Source organism: Pleurodeles waltl, chromosome 9 (genome assembly GCF_031143425.1).
Source record: "Pleurodeles waltl isolate 20211129_DDA chromosome 9, aPleWal1.hap1.20221129, whole genome shotgun sequence".
Classification (NCBI taxonomy): Eukaryota; Metazoa; Chordata; class Amphibia; order Caudata; family Salamandridae; genus Pleurodeles; species Pleurodeles waltl.
This window is the reverse complement of record NC_090448.1, coordinates 9,885,514-9,908,962: the sequence shown is the minus strand read 5'-3', so window position 1 is coordinate 9,908,962 and position 23,449 is coordinate 9,885,514. Positions and strand designations below refer to the sequence as shown.

The 23,449-nt window shown below is 51.9% G+C and overlaps 1 protein-coding gene across 2 annotated transcripts in view; it reads right to left on the bottom strand.

Moving 5' to 3' along the window:
• Positions 1-9,015: 9,015 nt before the first annotated feature.
• ALAS1 (5'-aminolevulinate synthase 1) overlaps positions 9,016-23,449 on the bottom strand; it is a 31,670-nt gene continuing 17,236 nt past the window's right edge. For both annotated transcript variants that reach the window (XM_069206101.1, XM_069206100.1), the window contains exons 6-11: positions 22,629-22,813; positions 21,712-21,891; positions 20,342-20,506; positions 18,428-18,696; positions 17,212-17,374; positions 9,016-9,309 (exon numbers count right to left, since the gene is read on the bottom strand). In XM_069206101.1, coding sequence (XP_069062202.1) covers positions 9,149-9,309; positions 17,212-17,374; positions 18,428-18,696; positions 20,342-20,506; positions 21,712-21,891; positions 22,629-22,813 — 1,123 coding nt within the window. In that variant the 3' untranslated portion in view covers positions 9,016-9,148. The remainder of the gene's footprint in view (positions 9,310-17,211; positions 17,375-18,427; positions 18,697-20,341; positions 20,507-21,711; positions 21,892-22,628; positions 22,814-23,449) is intronic.

Here is a 23,449-nt window from a genome sequence, read left to right as displayed (position 1 = left end):
AAACTGCAGGCCTCGTGTCTACAAATGCTCCAAGCACAGTGGTTTTATAAATCCGCATTGTATAAATGTCCCCAGTTAACATCTGCTACTGAGCCTGTGCGCAGGAAAAAAAGAGTTTAGAAAAAATCCTATTTCCAATAGATCCGTTTTTCAAAACAATTACAGTTTAATTCAGACCGTTCCCTCAGAGCAGCTCTGCTGGGCTGTGGGGAGAGGGTGGCACTGGGGGCTGAGTGGAGACCCCAGCCAACAAGCAGTGGCAAAACCAGTAGGTCTGGCTTCTATTTACAAACGGGATAGAACATTAGAAAAGACTACTGTGGTGGAAAACACAAGGACAAAGGAGTGATTTCTGTACACGATGCATCCACGAGCAAAGGACTTAATGGGTGCCCGTTGAGAGTACTATTAAGAAAAATAGTCCCTCGCGTGTATCAAAGCGAGGCGGAATGATACCCAATAGACGGGTGCACACTCCTCTTGGAGAGGCCAGGATTGTCATCGACAGGTAACCAAGAGTGTGGAGACCTGGCAGACCTAAGAATCAGGTAAAACTCTGCAAGTCGTTTCAGAGAGAGCGCAACGCCTGTGAACACTAGAACAGGCTTTGGGGAACTCGAAATCAGGTCCTCTGTTAACTTAAACAATAGATAACTTACGAATATCCAAGTTTGGGCAAGTTTGTCTTCACTCCACAGGTAACAGGGTCCACCCTGCACAGAGTTAGCAGACAGCACAGCTAGGGCCTGTGATGCCAGCTTCACACCCCAACACCCCCAACACCCCACACAACACACGCCAAACTGACAGCAATACTGGGCCCTGTGATGCCAGCTTCACTTCCCCAACACCCCACAAAACACACGCCAAACTGACAGCAATACTGGGCCCTGTGATGCCAGCTTCACACCCCCAACACCCCACAAAACACACGCCAAACTGACAGCAATACTGGGCCCTGTGATGCCAGCTTCACACCCCCAACACCCACCAACACCCCACAAAACACACGCCAAACTGACAGCAATACTGGGCCCTGAGATGCCAGCTTCACCCCCCCAACACCCCACACAACAAACGCCAAACCGACCGCAATACTGGGCCCTGCGATGCCAGCTTCACCCCCCCAACACCCACCAACACCCCACACAACACACGCCAAACTTACGGCAATACTGGGCCCTGTGATATCAGCTTCACACCCCCAACACCCACCAATACCCCACACAACACACGCCAAACAGAAAGCAATACTGGGCCCTGTGATGCCAGCCTCACCCCCCCCCCCAACACCCCACACAACACACGCCAAACTGACAGCAATACTGGGCCCTGTGATGCCAGCTTCACCCCCCCCCCCCCCCAACACCCCACAAAACACACGCCAAACTGACAGCAATACTGGTCCCTGTGATATCAGCTTCACACCCCCAACACCCACCAACACCCCACACAACACACGCCAAACAGACAGCAATACTGGGCCCTGTGATATCAGCTTCACACCCCCAACATCCACCAACACCCCACAAAACACACACCAAACTGACAGCAATACTGGGCCCTGTGATGCCAGCTTCACACACCCCTAACACCCCCCACAACACACGCCAAACTGACAGCAATACTGGGCCCTGTGATGCCAGCTTCACCCCTCACCCCCCCCCCCCCCCAACACCCCACACAACACACGCCAAACTAACGGCAATACAGGGCCCTGTGATATCAGCTTCACACCCCCAACACCCACCAACACCCCACACAACACACGCCAAACTGACAGCAATACTGGGACCTGCGATGCCAGCTTCACCCCCCCCAACACCCACCAACACCCCACACAACACACGCCAAACTGACGGCAATACTGGGCCCTGTGATGCCAGCTTCACACCCTCAACACCCACCAACACCCCACACAACACACGCCAAACCGACCGCAATACTGGGCCCTGTGATGCCAGCTTCACCCCCCCAACACCCACCAACACCCCACAAAACAGACGCCAAACTGACAGCAATACTGGGCCCTGTGATGCCAGCTTCATCCTACCCCCAACACCCCACACAACACACGCCAAACTGACAGCAATACTGGGCCCTGTGATGCCAGCCTCACCCCCCCCAACACCCCACACAACACACGCCAAACTGACGGCAATACTGGGCCCTGTGATGCCAGCTTCACCCCCCCAACACCCCCCAACACCCCACAAAACACACGCCAAACTGACAGCAATACTGAGCCCTGTGATATCAGCTTCACACCCCCAACACCCACCAACACCTCACACAACACACGCCAAACAGACAGCAATACTGGGCCCTGTGATATCAGCTTCACACCCCCAACACCCACCAACACCCCACAAAACACACGCCAAACTGACAGCAATACTGGGCCCTGTGATGCCAGCTTCACACACCCCTAACACCCCCCACAACACACGCCAAACTGACACCAATACTGGGCCCTGTGATGCCAGCTTCACCCCTCACCCCCCCCCCCCCCCAACACCCCACACAACACACGCCAAACTAACGGCAATACAGGGCCCTGTGATATCAGCTTCACACCCCCAACACCCACCAACACCCCACACAACACACGCCAAACTGACAGCAATACTGGGACCTGCGATGCCAGCTTCTCCCCCCCAACACCCACCAACACCCCACACAACACACGCCAAACTGACGGCAATACTGGGCCCTGTGATGCCAGCTTCACACCCCCAACACCCACCAACACCCCACACAACACACGCCAAACCGACCGCAATACTGGGCCCTGTGATGCCAGCTTCACACCCCCAACACCCACCAACACCCCACACAACACACGCCAAACTGACAGCAATACTGGGCCCTGTGATATCAGCTTCACACCCCCAACACCCACCAACACCCCACACAACACACGCCAAACAGACAGCAATACTGGGCCCTGTGATATCAGCTTCACACCCCCAACACCCACCAACACCCCACAAAACACACGCCAAACTGACAGCAATACTGGGCCCTGTGATGCCAGCTTCACACACCCCTAACACTCCCCACAACACACGCCAAACTGACAGCAATACTGGGCCCTGTGATGCCAGCTTCACCCCTCACCCCCCCCCAACACCCCACACAACACACGCCAAACTAACGGCAATACAGGGCCCTGTGATATCAGCTTCACACCCCCAACACCCACCAACACCCCACACAACACACGCCAAAGTGACAGCAATACTGGGACCTGCGATGCCAGCTTCACCCCCCCCAACACCCACCAACACCCCACACAACACACGCCAAACTGACCGCAATACTGGGCCTGTGATGCCAGCTTCACCCCCCCAACACCCACCAACACCCCACAAAACACACGCCAAACTGACAGCAATACTGGGCCCTGTGATGCCAGCTTCATCCTACCCCCAACACCCCACACAACACACGCCAAACTGACAGCAATACTGGGCCCTGTGATGCCAGCCTCACCCCCCCCACACCCCCCCCCCAACACCCCACACAACACACGCCAAACTGACGGCAATACTGGGCCCTGTGATGCCAGCTTCACCCCCCCCCCCCCAACATCCCACAAAACACACGCCAAACTGATAGCAATACTGGGCCCTGTGATATCAGCTTCACACCCCCAACACCCACCAACACCCCACACAACACACGCCAAACAGACAGCAATACTGGGCCCTGTGATATCAGCTTCACACCCCGACACCCACCAACACCCCACAAAACACACGCCAAACTGACAGCAATACTGGGCCCTGTGATGCCAGCTTCACACACCCCTAACACCCCCCACAACACACGCCAAACTGACAGCAATACTGGGCCCTGTGATGCCAGCTTCACCCCTCATGACCCCAACCCCCCCCCCCCCAACACCCCACACAACACACGCCAAACTAACGGCAATACAGGGCCCTGTGATATCAGCTTCACACCCCCAACACCCACCAACACCCCACACAACACACGCCAAACTGACAGCAATACTGGGACCTGCGATGCCAGCTTCACACCCCCAACACCCACCAACATCCCACACAACACACGCCAAACCGACCGCAATACTGGGCCCTGTGATGCCAGCTTCACACCCCCAACACCCACCAACACCCCACACAACACACGCCAAACTGACGGCAATACTGGGCCCTGTGATATCAGCTTCACACCCCCAACACCCACCAACACCCCACAAAACACACGCCAAACTGACGCCATGCTGGGCCCTGTGATGCCAGCTTCACACACCCCTAACACCCCACACAACACACGCCAAACTGACAGCAATACTGGGCCCTGTGATGCCAGCTTCACACACCCCTAACACCCCCAACAACACACGCCAAACTGACAGCAATACTAGGCCCTGTGATGCCAGCTTCACATCCCCAACACCCACCAACACCCCACACAACACACGCCAAACTGACAGCAATACTGGGCCCTGTGATGCCAGCTTCACTCCCCCCCCCCCCCCCCCCCCAACACCCACCAACACTCCACAAAACACACGCCAAACTGACAGCAATACTGGGCCCTGTGATGCCAGCTTCACACCCCCAACACCCACCAACACCCCACAAAACACACGCCAAACTGACAGCAATACTGGGCCCTGAGATGCCAGCTTCACCCCCCCAACACCCACCAACACACGCCAAACCGACCGCAATACTGGGCCCTGCGATGCCAGCTTCACCCCCCCAACACCCAACACCCCACACAACACACGCCAAACTGACGGCAATACTGGGCCCTGTGATATCAGCCTCACCCCCCCCCCCCACCCCCCCAACACCCCACACAACACACGCCAAACTGACGGCAATACTGGGCCCTGTGATGCCAGCTTCACCCCCCCAACACCCCACAAAACACACGCCAAACTGACAGCAATACTGGGCCCTGTGATATCAGCTTCACACCCCCAACACCCACCAACACCCCACACAACACACGCCAAACAGACAGCAATACTGGGCCCTGTGATATCAGCTTCACACCCCCAACACCCACCAACACCCCACAAAACACACGCCAAACTGACAGCAATACTGGGCCCTGTGATGCCAGCTTCACCCCTCACCCCCCCCCCCCCCCCAACACCCCACACAACACACGCCAAACTAACGGCAATACAGGGCCCTGTGATATCAGCTTCACACCCCCAACACCCACCAACACCCCACACAACACACGCCAAACTGACAGCAATACTGGGACCTGCGATGCCAGCTTCACCCCCCCAACACCCACCAACACCCCACACAACACACGCCAAACTGACGGCAATACTGGGCCCTGTGATGCCAGCTTCACACCCCCAACACCCACCAACACCCCACACAACACACGCCAAACCGACCGCAATACTGGGCCCTGTGATGCCAGCTTCACCCCCCCCAACACCCACCAACACCCCACAAAACACACGCCAAACTGACAGCAATACTGGGCCCTGTGATGCCAGCTTCATCCTACCCCCAACACCCAACACAACACATGCCAAACTGACAGCAATACTGGGCCCTGTGATGCCAGCCTCACCCCCCCGCACCCCAGCCCCCCCAACACCCCACACAACACACGCCAAACTGACGGCAATACTGGGCCCTGTGATGCCAGCTTCACCCCCCCCCCCCCCAACACCCACCAACACCCCACAAAACACACGCGAAACTGACAGCAATACTGGGCCCTGTGATATCAGCTTCACACCCCCAACACCCACCAACACCCCACACAACACACGCCAAACAGACAGCAATACTGGGCCCTGTGATATCAGCTTCACACCCCCAACACCCACCAACACCCCACAAAACACACGCCAAACTGACAGCAATACTGGGCCCTGTGATGCCAGCTTCACACACCCCTAACACCCCCCACAACACACGCCAAAATGACAGCAATACTGGGCCCTGTGATGCCAGCTTCACCCCTCACCCCCCCCAACACCCCACACAACACACCCCAAACTAACGGCAATACAGGGCCCTGTGATGCCAGCTTCACACCCCCAACACCCACCAACACCCCACACAACACACGCCAAACCGACCGCAATACTGGGCCTTGTGATGCCAGCTTCACACCCCCAACACCCACCAACACCCCCACACAACACACGCCAAACTGACGGCAATACTGGGCCCTGTGATGCCAGCTTCACACACCCCTAACACCCCACACAACACACGCCAAACTGACAGCAATACTGGGCCCTGTGATGCCAGCTTCACACCCCCCCACCAACACCCCACACAACACACGCCAAACTGACAGCAATACTGTGCCCTGTGATGCCAGCTTCACACACCCCTAACACCCCCAACAACACACGCCAAACTGACAGCAATACTAGGCCCTGTGATGCCAGCTTCACACCCACAACACTCCACACAACTCACGCCAAACTGACAGCAATACTGGGCCCTGTGATGCCAGCTTCACACCCCCAACACCCACCAACACCCCACACAACACACGCCAAACTGACAGCAATACTGGGCCCTGTGATGCCAGCTTCACCCCCCCAACACCCCCAACACCCCACACAACACAGGCCAAACTGACAGCAATACTGGGCCCTGTGATGCCAGCTTCAATACCCCCCCCCCCAACACCCACCAACACCCCACAAAACACATGCCAAACTGACAGCAATACTGGTCCCTGTGATGCCAGCTTCACACCCCCAACACCCCACAAAACACACGCCAAACTGACAGCAATACTGGGCCCTGTGATATCAGCTTCACACCCCCAACACCCACCAACACCCCAGACAACACACGCCAAACTGACGGCAATGCTGGGCCCTGTGATGCCAGCTTCACACACCCCACAACACACGCCAAACTGACAGCAATACTGGGCCCTGTGATGCCAGCTTCACACCCCCCCACCCCCCCCCAACACACGCCAAACTGACAGCAATACTGTGCCCTGTGATGCCAGCTTCACACACCCCTAACACCCCCCACAACACACGCCAAACTGACAACAATACTAGGCCCTGTGATGCCAGCTTCACACCCCCAACACCCCACACAACTTACGCCAAACTGACAGCAATACTGGGCCCTGTGATGCCAGCTTCACACTCCCAACACCCCACACAACATAGGCCAAACTGACAGCAATACTGGGCCCTGTGATGCCAGCTTCACCCCCCCAACACCCACCAACACCCCACAAAACACACGCCAAACTGACAGCAATACTGGGCCCTGTGATGCCAGCTTCACCCCCCCAACATCCACCAACACCCCACAAAACACACGCCAAACTGACGGCAATACTGGGCCCTGAGATGCCAGCTTCACCCCCCCAACACCCACCACAACACACGCCAAACCGACCGCAATACTGGGCCATGCGATGCCAGCTTCACCCCCCCAGCACCCCACAAAACACACGCCAAACTGACGGCAATACTGGGCCCTGTGATATCAGCGTCACACCCCCAACACCCCACACAACACACGCCAAACTGACGGCAATACTGGGCCCTGCGATATCAGCTTCACATCCCCCACCCCACACAACACACGCCAAACTGACAGCAATACTGGGCCCTGCGATGCCAGCTTCACCCTCCCCCAACACCCACCAACACCCCACAAAACACACGCCAAACTGACGGCAATACTGGGCCCTGTGATATCAGCTTCACACCCCCAACACCCACCAACACCCCACACAACACACGCCAAACTGACAGCAATACTGGGCCCTGAGATGCGAGCTTCACACCCCCAACACCCACCAACACCCCACAAAACACACGCCAAACTGACAGCAATACTGGGCCCTGAGATGCCAGCTTCACACCCCCCAACACCCACCAACACCCCACACAACACACGCCAAACTGACAGCAATACTGGGCCCTGTGATGCCAGCTTTACACTCCCAACACCCCCAACAACACACGCCAAACCAACCGCAATACTGGGCCCTGTGATGCCAGCTTTACACTCCCAACACCCCCAACAACACACGCCAAACTGACAGCAATACTGGGCCCTGTGATGCCAGCTTCACACTCCCAACACCCCACACAACACACGCCAAACTGTCGGCAATACTGGGCCCTGTGATGCCAGCTTCACACCCCCAACACCCCACACAACTCACGCCAAACTGACGGCAATACTGGGCCCTGTGATGCCAGCTTCACACCCCCAACACCCCACAAAACACACGCCAAACTGACAGCAATACTGGGCCCTGTGATGCCAGCTTCACACCCCCAACACCCCACAAAACACACGCCAAACTGACAGCAATACTGGGCCCTGTGATGCCAGCTTCACACCCCCAACACCCCACACAACACACGCCAAACTGACAGCAATACTGGGCCCTGTGATGCCAGCTTCACACCCCCAACACAACACACGCCAAACTGACAGCAATACTGGGCCCTGTGATGCCAGCTTCACACCCACCAACACCCCACACAACACACGCCAAACTGAGAGCAATACTGGGCCCTGTGATGCCAGCTTCACACCCTTTCAAAGTCGTTGCACCCCGAACACCGACCATCGCCCCGCGCACCCATAACAGGCATTCAAGGGAAAGCAATGGTGGGTCCTAAGATAAGACCTTCACCCCCTTTTAAAGTATTTATTCCTTTACACCCACCACCTCCCCACACTAGTCACACATCCATCGGACACCAATGGTGGGTCCTAAGATAAGACCTTCACACCCTTTTAAAGTCATTGTTCCTTTACACCCACCACCTCCCCACACTAGTCACACATCCACTGGACACCAATGGTGGGTCCTCAGATAAGACCTTCACACCCTTTTAAAGTCATTGTTCCTTTACAAGCAGCACCTCGCCACACACTAGTCACACATCCACCGGACACCAATGGTGGGTCCTCAGGTACAGGCTTTACACCCTTTCGAAGTCTTTGTTCCTCTACACACATCACATACTTCCAATAGAAGACAAAACAATGTAGTTCAGGAATTTATTTCCACATTCTTTTTTTGGTCGATTAATGTATCCATTATTTGATAAAATATTTAAAATACGCCTTAAAAGACTTGTTGCTGTGGACAGGCCCGCGGCGGAGGGGCGTGGGCTCCCTCAGCTCTGCACCGACACCATCCTGCTCATGCCGCTGAAGTAGGACCTCTCTCGCTCGCTCATCACCTCGAAGTGCAGCGGTCTCTGGCAGAAGTTGCACTCCGCTGACGAGTGTGGCTTCAGGGGTAGGCCGACGCCGTCCCAGGTCTGCTGAAGCTTTTCTGTTGAATGAAAGGTGGAGAGATCAGAAGCCCACCCTTTGCAGCAATCATCATGTATCTGCTTCAATACGTTTTTAAACTTAAGGTAATGCAAACAGGATTGCAGGTAGACCAAGCTGGAGGGTGGAAAAAAAACAACAAAAAGCCATGCACGTCCCATTCTTCATATGAACAACCACATTGTTTCTAACAAAAGCATGCTAGCTCAGACCTACTGTGATCCACCCATCTCTGTGAAGGTACAAAGTTACTATGTACAACAAACCGTACGGTTATTGTAGGGCAGGATCAACCAGTATCCGTTCTCTATGGCTTGAAGGCTGATGTGTCACAAACAGCTCCTCCAAGCACTGGACGAAGAGTCGAGAGCACTTGACCATCTGGCAATGGCCGCTTTCTGCCTCTTGGTAATGCAGTCTTATCCAAGATGTCCATGGTCGCATCTCAGACCACTTCCAACCCCTTTCCTGTCCCACCGTCAAACACCAGCACCAGGTTTCATTGCACCCGCCATTTTGAGAACTTTCGTACCCCACTTTGCGTAGAAATGTTTTGGTCTTGCAAACCTCCTTCATTCGTATTTATTTGCATTACCTGAGCTATCGAATGTCACTTCTCAGGCTTTTCACCTCATCCTAACCCAGAACCTAGAGGGCTCCAGATACCCCAAAACCTCAGACGAGTCTGGGGCGTCTCCCACAGTCATTCAGATCTCTACCAGGAGATAGAGAACAGTCCTATATATGACAAAACTTAGTTTCAGCAAACGGTGGGCTCTACAGCTCAACTGGTGGCAAAGCCAACTCTCAGTCAGTAGAAACGTATATTGATCACCTTGTCTGGGGCATATATTGATCAGCTTAACTGGGGCTAGCGCAGACCTCTGTAATGGAAAGGCTGGCAGGAACGCGATAGCTACAACACAAACTACTGAAGTGCCCATCAATGTTTTCTTACAGTTAAAAACTCAGGTCACATCTTTGGTTGCAGATCAAGTAATTTCACTTCCACCGCACCCCGACCCCACCCAACACCCCCCCCACCCACAACCCTAAAAAAAAAAATCATGATTTTTAAACGGAGGTTTAGACTTCTGCACAGGTAAAAGGTAACAAATGATGTCTTGGACTGTTGTAAGAGGGTTCACGCAGTTCAAGATACAGGCATGAACTTCTCCCACTTTGTCATTGCACGTGCGCATGGTGGGCCTACGGGCTTCCTTTAGTATCTCCAAACACTCTTGACAAGTTAAGGTAACCAAACTCAAGGACCTCAGGAACCAGTGCGCTGGGTTCAGCCGCCTGGAGTCCCAGTGTTTGACTCAGCTTTGGTTCTGTGTCAGAAGGTCCAGCCTGTTGGGGGAGCTTCTCAGGAGGCAATGGACCTCCCTAGGAGAGTTGAGAATGAAGATTGTGTAGCCCATGTGGGCACCACCAGGAAATGTGAGGGATGTTTGCTGGAGTTTCCTCATCACCATGTATGGTAGAAGTCAGAGATGAGGAAAACTACGTGCAAAGATGTGGAAACCTGGAGGTGACGTTTAGGCAGTTTGCATTTTTGCAAGTGGCGAAGAGGTTCATTACTGAGACACCTGCCAATGAAAGTAAGGTGGGAGTACTTGTAGCTGGAATTCCCACACATGGACTTGTTGCATGTCCTGCTGAGCAGGCCTGCAAAGTTGTTGTGCACCCATGAGAGGTCCTCGGTTAGGAGATGCACGTGGTGGTAGATAGCCCAACGCCAAAATCACTGTGATAGTGACAACCATTAAGGAGGGTGTGTACCACTTAGCTTTTGCAGGTAAAATATGGCGGACATGTTGTCTGTCTGCACAAAGACTTATTTACCCTGTAGTTCTTGGAGAAACGCTTTGAGGACTAGGTGTACGGCTAAGAGTTCCATATGGTTGATGTAGAGACCCCATTGATGAGATAGCCACACTCTGTACTTTCATCTCCTCTAGACGAGCCTCTAGCCCGGCAAGTGACAAGTCTGTGGTGATGGACATTTGAGGAATCGGGTCTGCAAGTGGCCTATCCGCAACAGGTTGTTGGTGTTCCACCACTGCAGAAAGCGAAGAGTGCTGGACCCTACCAACACTACATCTTCCCAGTGGCCCTCTGCTTGCAGCTACTGTGCAGGGAAGCACTGTTGGAGTGGATGCATAAGAAGCCCTGCAGAAGGCACTATGGCCACACGAGGTCAGCATAATGAGGAGGTATAGCACCGTTTCAACCGCAAGAAGAAGGAGTGGATGAAAAAAGGAAGTTGCTGCTCAAATTCCACTGCCATCTTGTTGCTTGAATAGGCTTGGCCGAGACGGCCTTTAAGACTCACCCCAGGAAGGAATGGATGTGAAGTGGGTAGAAATGGGACTTGGTAGTGTTGAATGGGAACTCCAGGCTGTGGACCAAGGAGACGGCAGCTTGGGTGTCTGCTAGGCACTGCTTTCTGTCTGCACTCCTGATCAACCAATTGTTTAAGTAGGAGAAGAAGTCAGTCCCCCACCACCCACCTAACCGCTCCTACTGAGATTGACGACTACCACTGCGGGTCATTTGGTGAAGATCCTTGTGGCTGTGTTGACCCAGAAGGGGACCACCAATTGGTAGTGCTATCCATGTACAAAACCATGGTTAGAGCAGAGAGAATGGCCAGATGGATCGGTGTGCGAAAGTGGGCGTCCTTCAGAACTAGTGTTGCCTTGCTGTAGCAGGGATGACGTCACGTAAGGTGATCATGTTGGAACATTTAGAGAGGATCTGCTGAGCGACCATAGACTGAGGATTGGCCAATGGGAGCTGTCTCTTTTGGAGAATGATGAAGTGGAAGTAGACGCACTTGCCCTGGCACTGGAGGAGCACGGGCTCTATGGTCCCCTTGAGAATGAGAGCCTGGACATCCTCCTACAGTGGGGCAAGGTGATGTGGGCTGAGGGTGTGTAGGTCCATGGTGGTGTGTTTGGTGCAGCTGAGGTGACCTTGAGGCAGTAACTATGCTTCATAGTAGAGCCCACCAGTCTGTACGATTTCCTCCCCACAGAGAAGAAATCCTTAGAGCTTCCCCCGACAGGTGTTATGTGATTTAGGGGGCTGCAGGACAACTGAGCATTTGGAGGTAAAGCCTACCTTGCAGGCGAGTGTCTCTGCCTCGACCCTTGGAGTTATTACCCCAGAAGGTGTCAGTCTGTATTTTCTATCCCCCTTTGGTGATAAGCTGTCGCTGGTATGACTGTGCTGGGTATGGGGAGGTAGCTTTTGATGGAACCTGTGCCTGCTGCCTCCAAAGGGATATCCGAAAGGTGATACCCATAGCCAGACAGGTATCTGTAGCCTTCCATCCTTTTGCCAAAATCCCATCAAACTGTGTGCCAAAGAGGTGCTCTCCGTGAACCCGCAGATTGAGGAGTCTGTTGGACCGCTCGCTTAAAGCCAGAAATGTGCAGCCATGAGTGGTGGGGAGGATAAGAGGTATTTACCCCCCGGCGGCTGTATCCGCTGAGTCTGATGTACGGTGGTGTTTGTAGGAAGTTGGCTCTGTGTAGACTATCAAAATGAGATACAGTGTGCACAGAGTCCAGGGGTTCCCCAAGAGGCTCGACAGAGGCAATAATAGATCATACTAAAGCTCTATTTTGTGGTAGTGTGGTCGAGCAGTTAGGCTTATCAGAGGGTAGTGTTAAGCATTTGTTGTACACACACAGGCAATAGAAGAAACACACACTCAATGACTTACTCCAGGCCAATACGATTTTAAATAGAAAAATATCTTTGTTACTTTATTGCTATAACCACGAGACTCAGTTCAGAAGTAAATACTGTTGCAGGTAAGCACTTAGCATAGACATCAATGTAACTGTTTCACTTTAGTCAAGTAAACAGTTTTTAAGAAAACAGAGAATAACTATTTTAAAAGTGGACACTGCATTTTCAGAACATTTTCTGGGGGAAGAAAAAAAAAAAAAGTACAGTTTTAGAGGTAAGTACACGACTTACAGTTCCATTCTCCGGGTTATAGGTGGTCCACCGTTGGGAGTTCAAGTCAGCCCCAAACACCCACCACCAGCAACACGGGGCCGGCCTGGTGCAGAGGTCAGAGCTGAGCAATTTTAACGTCGGTTCCTATGGAGACAGGGGGTACTAGGAATTCTGTCTGCCGACAAGTAAGCACCTGCGGCTCAGAGGGAAGACTGGGTATTAGAGGAGCACTGGAGGGGCCCCAAGGAGGCACCATTCCCACAGCCTCAGCGGCACTGGGGTGGCCTGGTGCAAACAGGGTGTCGGGTTTCCAATGAAACTCTATGAGGGGACCCCAGGGGTCACTCAGGTGCTACAGGTGAGGTCCGGGGTGGGGGGAGAGAGGAGGAAATGGTTCTCGGGCACACCACCGGTCGGACAGGAAAGAGGGTCGATTTCTCCAAGGCCTGGGGCTGCGGGTGCAGTACGTCCTTTGGCGTCAGTTATCTTCGTCCAGGGCAGTCGTGGTCAGGGGGTCCTTGTGATTCACTCTGCAGGCGTCATCGTGGAGAGGTCAACCCAGGGTGGGCACTTGGTCGCCGTTGCCTGGGGGTCCTCTCTGGTCAGTTGGGCCACCTGGACTCGGGCCGTGGGCGTCGGGTGCAGAGTGGTTAGGACTCACGTTTCTAGAGTGAGGTGGCAGTCCTTCAGAAGAGGTTTCTTCTTCTATTCTTTTGGACAGGGCCACTGTCCATGGGAGTTCTTGATCCTCTGTGATGCAGGCAGCCCTCTGGAGGTTTTTCAGACCTCGCTAGACCTGCAGGACGCGTTGCTTTTCGTCTGCATGTTCTTCGAAGCAGGAGACAGGCCGGTAGCGCTGGGGACAAGTCAGTTGTTGTTTCCTTTCCTTCTCTGCTGGGGTTTCCACTAAGCAGTCTCTTATTCTTATGAGGTCGTCAGGAATCTGGCTAGCTTGGTTCAGGGACCCCTTAAATACAAGATTTAGGGGCATTTTAGGGGTCAGAGGGCAGTAGCCAATGGCTACTATCCTTGAGGGTGGCTACACCCTCCTTGTGCTTACTCCCTTTGGGGAGGGGAGCACATTCCTATCCCTATTGGTCCTAATCCTCCAAAGCAAGATGGAGGATTTCTCAAGGAGGGGGGTCACTTCAGCTCTGGGCACCTTAAGGGGGTCCTGGCCGAGGAGGTGACTCCTCCTTGTTTTTCCTAATTATCCATCTGGACTTGCCACCAAAAGTGGGGCTTTGTCCAGGGGCTGGGCATCTCCACTAGCTGGAGTGCCCAGGGGCATTGTAACACGAAGCATGAGCCTTTGAGTCTCACTGCTAGGTGTTACAGTTCCTGCAGAGCACCTCCACCCAGTGCAGGCTTTGTTTCTGGCCTCAGAGGGCACAAAGGCCCTCACCCCAGGAGGTCAGAAACTCGTCTCAGTGGCAGGCTGGCACAGACCAGTCAGTCATGCACTGAAGGATTGGGTGAAATACAGGGGGCATCTCTAAGATGTCCTCTGTGTGCATTTTTTAATAAACCCAACACTGGCATCAGTGTGGGTTTATTATGCTGAGAAGTTTGATACCAAACTTCCCAGTATTCAGTGTAGCCATTGTGGAGTTCGTTTTGACAGACTCCGAGACCATATACTTAATATGGCCACACTGTACTTACAATGTCTAAGAATAGACAGACACTATAGGGGCATATTGCTCATGCAGCTATGCCCTCACCTGTGGTATAGTGCACCCTGCCTTTTTGTGTGCATGGCACCCTGAGGGGATGCCATGTCGACTTTGCCTTTTTCTCCCCACCAACACACACAATCTGCAATAGCAGTGTGCATGTGTTAGGTGAGGGGTCCCTTAGGGTGGCACAACATATGCTGCAGCCGTAAGGGACCATCCTTGGTCACAGGGCCCTTGGTACCACTGGTACCTTTTACAAGGGACTCATCGGTGTACTAACTGTAGAACAATGGTACATTTTTAGTGAAAGAAAACACTGGTACTGGGGCCTGGTTAGCAGGGTCCCAGCACACTCTCAGTTAAGTCAACATCAATATCAGGCAAAAAAGGGGTGGGGTTACCTGCAACAAGGTCCATTTTTCTACAGTGTTTGATATAGCTTTCCCCTCCTCAACAATTTCTACTCCCTCTCCTCCGATATTGGTCACGGAGATGTTGAAGCAAGGCCCAGATTTCTTCTGATTGGGCCCCATCATATTGGGACAGGAGACCTACGGAATTGACAAAGCACTGGTGTGTGGCGGTGCAAACGGCTACTCTTTTGCCAGCCACATCAGTGAGCTTACTCTCCTTATCAGGAGGGGGAACGTCTCCAGTGGCTTGGGCTGCTGCTCTCTTAGGGGCAGTGTAAAGCGTTTCTAGTGGCAGGGATCTTGTCAGGTCGGGTTTGCCAGAAGATGCCTCACGTCCCATCATCGAGCTCCTGTAGGAGCTTCACGAGGACGGACCTCTTGTCGGAAATGACTGTGGGTGGTCACTGATTTAATCAGCAACAGAGTTGGCAGGTTCCATTTCTCGCCCCAATGTGTGCTCTTGGACTCTAAGGCCAATTGGGGAGTGTGTGTGTGTGTGTGTTTGTGTGGGGAGGTGTTGTTCGAGACTTTTGGCTGGATCCTGTCTTGGCTGCAGCACCTTGTCTTGGTGTCAACTGGAACCCAAGGGCTGCAGCGGACCTGCAGGCGGTAGTGGTCTCTGCCTGGGGCTCGACATCTGAGGTAGACGGGCATCTTCAAGCATCTCATCCTCCTTTTGAAGTTTCTCCTCTTCCGGCTCAGGTGAATCTGAGCTAATGATTTCTGGGCTGGTCTGATGGGCCGGAACATCGGACAGCTCATCATATTCCTCCTCTCCGGCACCCAGCGGGTCTGCTTCAACTTAGATGATAAGCGGCACGTTTTGCAGAGGGACCAGCTCATCTCACCGCTGCCCAAGGATCTTCTTTTCCTGAAGGCCAAGCAGGAGTCACAGCGGTTGTTAGCAAGCTCTGGGGAGAGGCACAAAACTTAGAGACGGCATGGCGGTCGGTATAGGGATACTTTGAGTGGAACAGAGGACAGCTCAGGAGGGCTTCTATCACCCTCTATGCATCTTCATTCTTCAGAGTCAATGAGGAAGGTGTGGGGGCGCTTCGAGGGCTGGGAGGTCCAGTCTTCAACCACAATGTCTGGAGTGGGTCAAGCAATAAAGAGGAAGACAGAACGAACATCGGAGTAGAACTCTTCTCATCAATAGGAAGGGAAGCATGACCACGATGTTCAGTAAGCGAGCAACGTAGATGCACGCCCAAACCCAACGGAGGAGAAAAACAATAACAGTGGAGCGGTGCCATGTTATGCGCATTCACTACCAGGGTAGGAGTTACCGATCCCTCGTGATTCAAGATACTTCTTCGAAGAAAAACAGTCCAAACCGAACACTAGATGGCAGCAAGACTTAGAACAGGTATCTACAGCCATGCATGCTATAAACAAAGGTTAACATTTAGTGAACTTCACAACAGATCCCAAGGTTTGAACCAGGGATACAGAGGACTGGAGTCAGTGCTCGCTGGACACAGGTGAGGCCTACACCAAAGTCTTCATCTCATGGACGCCAGGATACCCACCACGGTGTAGAGGAAAAACTGTAATTCTGTGTCTTACACCCAGGCATGCCAAATAAGTGAACAACCATTCACACACTGAGATGGGAATTCAGTCAAAGGACAGAAGTCACCAAGCTGCCACTAGGAGAGTGCAGAGGTCAAGGCAACGTCCATGACTGTGCCTGTGTTCAAGAACACACCCTGGTCTTTCAGGCACAAGGACTGAGCAAGAAATCAAATTACAGAGTTAAAATGACCAAGAAGAAAGATTTTCTTTTTGGATGATTTGCTCGTACTGGCAGAGTCAGGCGAGATAACTTACCTAGGAAGTAACGCATCATCTGAGGGGTATGATGAGGAGTCGGGGCGATCCGCAAGAGCTCTTCGCCACGAGGAACTGTAGGGTAATTGATTGCTTGGACGTAGATGTTGTGGTTGCTCATCAGTTTATCACAGATTTCGGTATTTTTAGCAGCATCTGCAACCTAGATAAGCAAAACATCAAATCATCAGCAATCAGGCATCATTCTGTTATGTGGTCACACAGCCATCTGGCTCTCCCTCCCTCCCTCCCTCCCTCCCTCCACCTGAAGATGCTGTTCGTATTTACACAATACACTTTTTACATTAGCAGACAAGGAGGATTGTTGACATGTTTATATTTTCTGTAAAAGACAACAGACTTCAATGACAGTACCCAGAAGTTGTCACTTGGGACCATCAACATAAAGGAGCTCAGTCTTCACAACCCACCCTGGCCCCACCTCTCTCCTGGTTTCCAATGGTCTGGGAAAAAGGAGGAGAATGTAAAGCTTTCAGTGATCAGTACAGTGTGTCCATCCGAGGTCTACTCTTCTGTGTTTCACCCACCTACTGAGGAGCTGACCGTAAAGCTTTCAGTGACCAGTACAGAGATTCCATCCTAGGTCTATTCGTCGGTATTTCATCCACCTAGTGAGAAGATGACCTTAAATCTTTCACTGACCAGTACACAGTTAATGAGGCCTATTCCTCTGTATTTCACCCACCCAGTGAGATGACTGTAAATATTTCAGTGACCAGTACACAGTTTCCATCCTAGGTCTATTCTGTGTTTCACCCACCAGCAAAGAGCAGAACATAAAGCTTTCAGTGATCAGTACACAGTGTCCATCCTGGGCTGATTATTCTGTACTTCACCCAACCCCTACTGCCGTCCTGTTAGAAGTCTGTCTTTTTACCGAAAGGCAAACAAAGCAGTAAGTGAACATGGGTCTTGAAGCCAAGCATCTCCTAAAATCAAACTGCCCCTCAAGCACTAGGCCGAGCAGTGCACACAGATGGGGGTGACTAGCGGGATTTATAAGACAAGCCCTTTGTTTGCCAGGATAACAGAAACTGCTAAACGCTCAGGTGACACAAGAACAGCAAAACTACAAACAAATGCATTAAGGTCTTCAACCAGGAGGAGAGGAAATGAGAACCAACTGTATCAGGAAAACTCAAAAATTAATGAAACAAGAGATGATGAAAAATTGAGGAGGGTGAGTGAAGGTTACCCTGATAGGAATGATGTGACTGGGACAGTGCACGACGGGAAAGCCTGCGTCCATCAACATCTGCCGCAGGAGTTTTACGTTGCGTTGGTGCTGGCGACGCAGGGCTTGGCCTTCCGTACTCTTAAGCGTTCGGACGGACTCCATGGCTCCAGCCAGGAGCATGGGGGGCAGCGAGGTGGTGAAAATGAAGCCAGCGGCGTAGGATCGGACAGTGTCGATTAAGGAGCTGGTGCTGGCCACGTATCCTCCAACACAGCCAAAGGCTTTGCCTGAAAGTAGAGAAACAGGTGAAGGTTTGAGTCTTTGGGTTTTATCCAAGCTGTGAAACGTGCAGTCGGCAGGATTACCATTGCCACTGAAGCTTATGACTGAAGTCATCGTCAGGCTGAAACCAGTCGTCAAGGGACTAGGGTGTTAGAATCCACACCGCTCATGTGTTCTCGGACGCCACCCATCTAGATGGCCAACCGCGTGATGGGCAGCCTGGCGGAGGGATGGATGGCAGAGGGGGCCTACTTACCACAACATTCAGAAGCCCCAGGCGAAGCATGTGTCAGAACACCAGACCTTTCACACAGAACTCAGTCACAGCAACTGCTCATTCACTTCCTCAGCGTCAGTTACCTGGATTCAGGCCCTCCTGTCCATCACGAAGGTCTGGCTTCCTGCAACACCTCTTATGTTGCCCACTCACTGCTGTGTTTTCACCCTTATGTCTGAGTAACTCTTACATTCTGTTAAAGTTCGCTTATGAAACAGAATTACTTTAATACTGTTTCATCAGGTACTTTCTTTAGTTTCACTTGTTTTTCTCATACTTCTACTTTTTATATTGTTACTTCGTCTTTTTCCTGTACAATTGTGATTATGATATATCAGTGATGAATCATGTATGCATATTACTAGATTACTCTTCTCTTGCAACTTCGATTTAATGCTAAAGCGCTCCCCTCCTTTGGATACATACATCCTACACAAAACTGCCATAAAGCTAACGCACTGCGACCCTTGGGGAGATTTCCAGACGTTCTTGCAGGTGCTGCAATCTGCAGGTTGCACTTTATTCCACTGGTCAACCGCGACCTGCGCCCCCGGTGACGACAGCCGCCGCAACCTGCGCAACCGGTGACGACAGCCGCCGCAACCTGCGCACCCGGTGACGACAGCCGCCGCAACCTGCGCCCCCGGTGACGACAGCCGCCGCAACCTGCGCCCCCGGTGACGACAGCCGCCGCAACCTGCGCCCCCGGTGACGACAGCCGCCGCAACCTGCGCCCCCGGTGACGACAGCCGCCGCAACCTGCGCCCCCGGTGACAGTCGTGACCTTACTAAATCTATGGCTAGACCAAAAAGTAGCAGAATTACATCAACCACCCTCTTGCAGTTTAGGAAACAACTTAAAACATGGCTCTTTGCTCAAAATCAGGCTCTGTAATACCACTATCTGTGCATATAGATCTATTATTATTTTTTTTTTTAAATTACGAATGCCAGTGCCAAGACGCCTTAAGACATTCAAGCGCTTTATAAACATTGTCAATAACAATATCATTGTTGCATTCAACGCACACTGACATTTTCCGAGGACTGATACAGTTACTACTAGCTAATGGGTGACCCAAGGTCACTGGAGGACCAAGTAGCAACAAGGACCTTCCGCCAGCAGCAGATTGCTAGGGGGAAACGTGCTAGTTCTGCGCGTAGCTGGAGCTTCAGACAAGCCACACTGACACAGACTTATTGTGATTCAATGTTTATACAAAACAAACACAATGTATTTGATGTAGGATACACAGGCGCCAGAATGTAATCTAAACATAAAAAAATAACACTTTCATACACGCCTAATGAAGTCTGGTGCTCGCAAGGTTTGTGCAGTGAACAGAGCCCACTCCTCGTTGAGCAGCACATACCTAATGTTCCCGAAATGATGTCCATTTTGGGCATCACGCCATCTCGGTCTCCAATGCCTCCTCCGCGGGCACCGTACAGTCCAACAGCATGCACTTCATCGACAAAGGTGATCGCCCCATACTCATGAGCCACGTCACACATTTCTTCCAAAGGACAGACAGCACCTGAGGCAGAAGAAGCGGTTAATGCAGACTGAAGAGGAAAGAGGAGGGAGAGACACAACAAAACCAGAGTATTGCTTCTTGTCTACGGAGTACCATACTTGCTACCATGAATCTGGATTTCTGAATGTGGGTAAAAACAGGGGAAGAAGAGCCTTGGGTAATTCAGGATTAGCTGGAAACCTGACAGACTAATCGAGTGAGTGGGCCTTTTGTGCAAGAAATGAAGACACCGAGGGAATGCCTGGTCCTCAGCTACAAGCAGGCACTGTGGGGGAGCGGACGATCCTCATCGACGAGAAACAGGCAGTGGGGGGATTCCCAGCCACAACAGAGGCTCAGTGGGCGCGCGGGTCTTCATCAGCAAGGATTAGATACAATGCAGAGCTCATCTGCAGGGGTCTCAGCGTCCACAAAACAGTAACTTGTAACGTTTGAAATCAGTTGGAGACCGGTAGGAGCTGGTTACGTATGAGTAGCCTTACCACACATACTTTTGATTCAAATTACTGGCAGCACAACCCAACGCTCAGACCCACCAGGGGACGGATGGTGGTCACACAGAAGGGGTCACAGGCTTAGCTTTACCAGTTGAGAAGCAACAAGTACCCTGAAAAGGCACCTGCACTGTTACAATAACCCTGACATTGCACCCAAGATCAATCTGCCCGCCTGTTAACACCCGAAGCGTCTTTCACAGATCCTCAATCCGCGAAACGCTTCGGTTTTCTGGGAAGGTATCGGATGATCTGGCTCTTTGCTAAGCGCCCCCAACTGCCCGACAGAGCCGCTCTTTGAAGGCATCTCTGACATTTGGTTCTGCTCCTCCAGCCTATACTCGCTTTCAGAAACCTACTAGGTTTACTCGATCTGCTATTAAATCATCTCCTAACCTTAACTCAATGCTAGTTAGCTGTGTGTTGTCTGGGTTTTATGTCCAGGTTACTGAAAGCAACTAATCAGCATACTTACTGCTGCTCAACTAGTAAGGCTGACCAGGCGTCCCCCAACAGTTTGTAGACTAAACTGCAGCTCGGCTCGGCTCCAATGATACTTCAGATAGCGTCACAGGAGACCCAGGTTACTCCTGGGTACCGATGAAGCAAGACCTACGAGTTGTTATCTGTACATGCCCTAAACAAACAGGTTTCACCCTGGGAAGCAAACATCAGTAACACCTCATGAAAGTGTCCTAAGAAGGAGCTTACCATCCATGGAGTGGACAGTCTCGAAAGCTACAATCTTGGGGATGGACGGATCGGAGTTCTTCAGGATTTCACGGAGATGGTCTACATCGTTATGGCGGAAGATGTACTTGGGCACTCGGCTGTTGCGAATCCCCTGTATCATGGAGGCGTGGTTCCCAGCATCAGAATAAATCTCACAGCCTTAAAACAAGACACTAGGATTATTTTCAGTGCAAAAACATAAGTACATTTTCATCATTCTTGGGATATAAAAAAATAACACTCAGAAAAATATAACCTCTGTGTTTCAGTGGAAAGTGCAGATGGACAGCGCAAGTTATAAACCCCTTTAGTTACTCAGAGAAATAACAGCCACATAAGTCATGCTGCGACCCTTCTGAGGTGAGCTCCTCACAGCTCAAGCAAGATGCACGATATAAAACAGCGGCTAAATTCCTACATATGTATATATGGTATACGTCAATTGCAAGCCTAGCCTAAAGGTGGCGGAATCCTGTACAGGGTCTAAGGTAAAGATACGCAGTTAATGGAGGAGAGGCTGTTATGTGGACCAAAGCAGACCACTACTTTCTTGTGACTTACGGCCTGATTTAGAGTTTGGCGGATGCGTTTCTCCGTCACAAGTGTGACGGATAACCTGCCCGCCATGTTACGATTTCCACAGGATATAATGGAATCCCAATACGGCGGATGGGATATCTGTCATGTTTGTGTTGGCATAACCCCATCCGCCAGGCTGTAAATCAGCATTTAAAGGGGCGATTCTTGGAGCGGAGTTGGGGTGCTCCTGGCGGGTACATGGATATGGTTCCAGATCCTAGGGGCGTAAACGGAGAAGGCTGCTGTCTTCATGCATCCTAGCAAGAAACTAGTAGGTCACCTGTGGCATTGTACAGACTGCATCTGGAGTCACTTACCCGGTAACATTTTAGCAAGAGTGAAAAGAGTTGAGTCGTTTGCGACAAAACAGGACGAAAACAACAAGGCAGCATCTTTGCCATGGAGGTCGGCCAGCTCGTGCTCCAGATCGACATGAAATTTACTGGTTCCAGAGATGTTCCTCGTCCCACCTGCTCCGGCACCGTGATTCTTTAAAGTTTCCCTGTTAGTAAACACGATCGAAGGGAACCATTAGTCAACCTGTCGTGATCCTATGAAGAGCAGCATGATGGGTTCTGGTGGTGCCCCACTTAAAGCGGTGGTAAACTGTCCAACCACAATCAACACAAAGGTAGTTTATGTGCAGGAAAATTAAAGAAACAGGTCAAAGAGACCTGGAGAGTCAGCCATGACAAGGATTGCAGCGGAAGCCAACTGTTAACTGTGGTTTGCTCTCAATGTTCTTGTTGGAATGTAGGTTGTGGGACTGAAGGTAACAAGAGGGATCTGGGAGTTGCTGGACCAGAGAACAAGAACTTAAAAACGAGTCAGATAAGGATTTAGTGGCTCTATAAACCTTAGGGGCAGACAGACACCCCTCCAGTTTGCCATTTAATAAAGGGCGTAAACCACCAAGGGAGGCCATGTCACTGGAGGGTTCAGCCAAACGCCTGGCTCCAATCTCATGTACGAAGATGCGAGCCAGGCTTGTTTGGGGGAGGTCCAGAATGCAAACTTCTTGTGGCCTCCAAACACTTTTGGTTTCCTAAGAAGTTTGTTTTTACTGATTTGACTGCAGTTCTACATTGAGCTCTCCGGCTCTGACAGCATTGGCTGTGTTTTGCAATGTCCTCGCTTG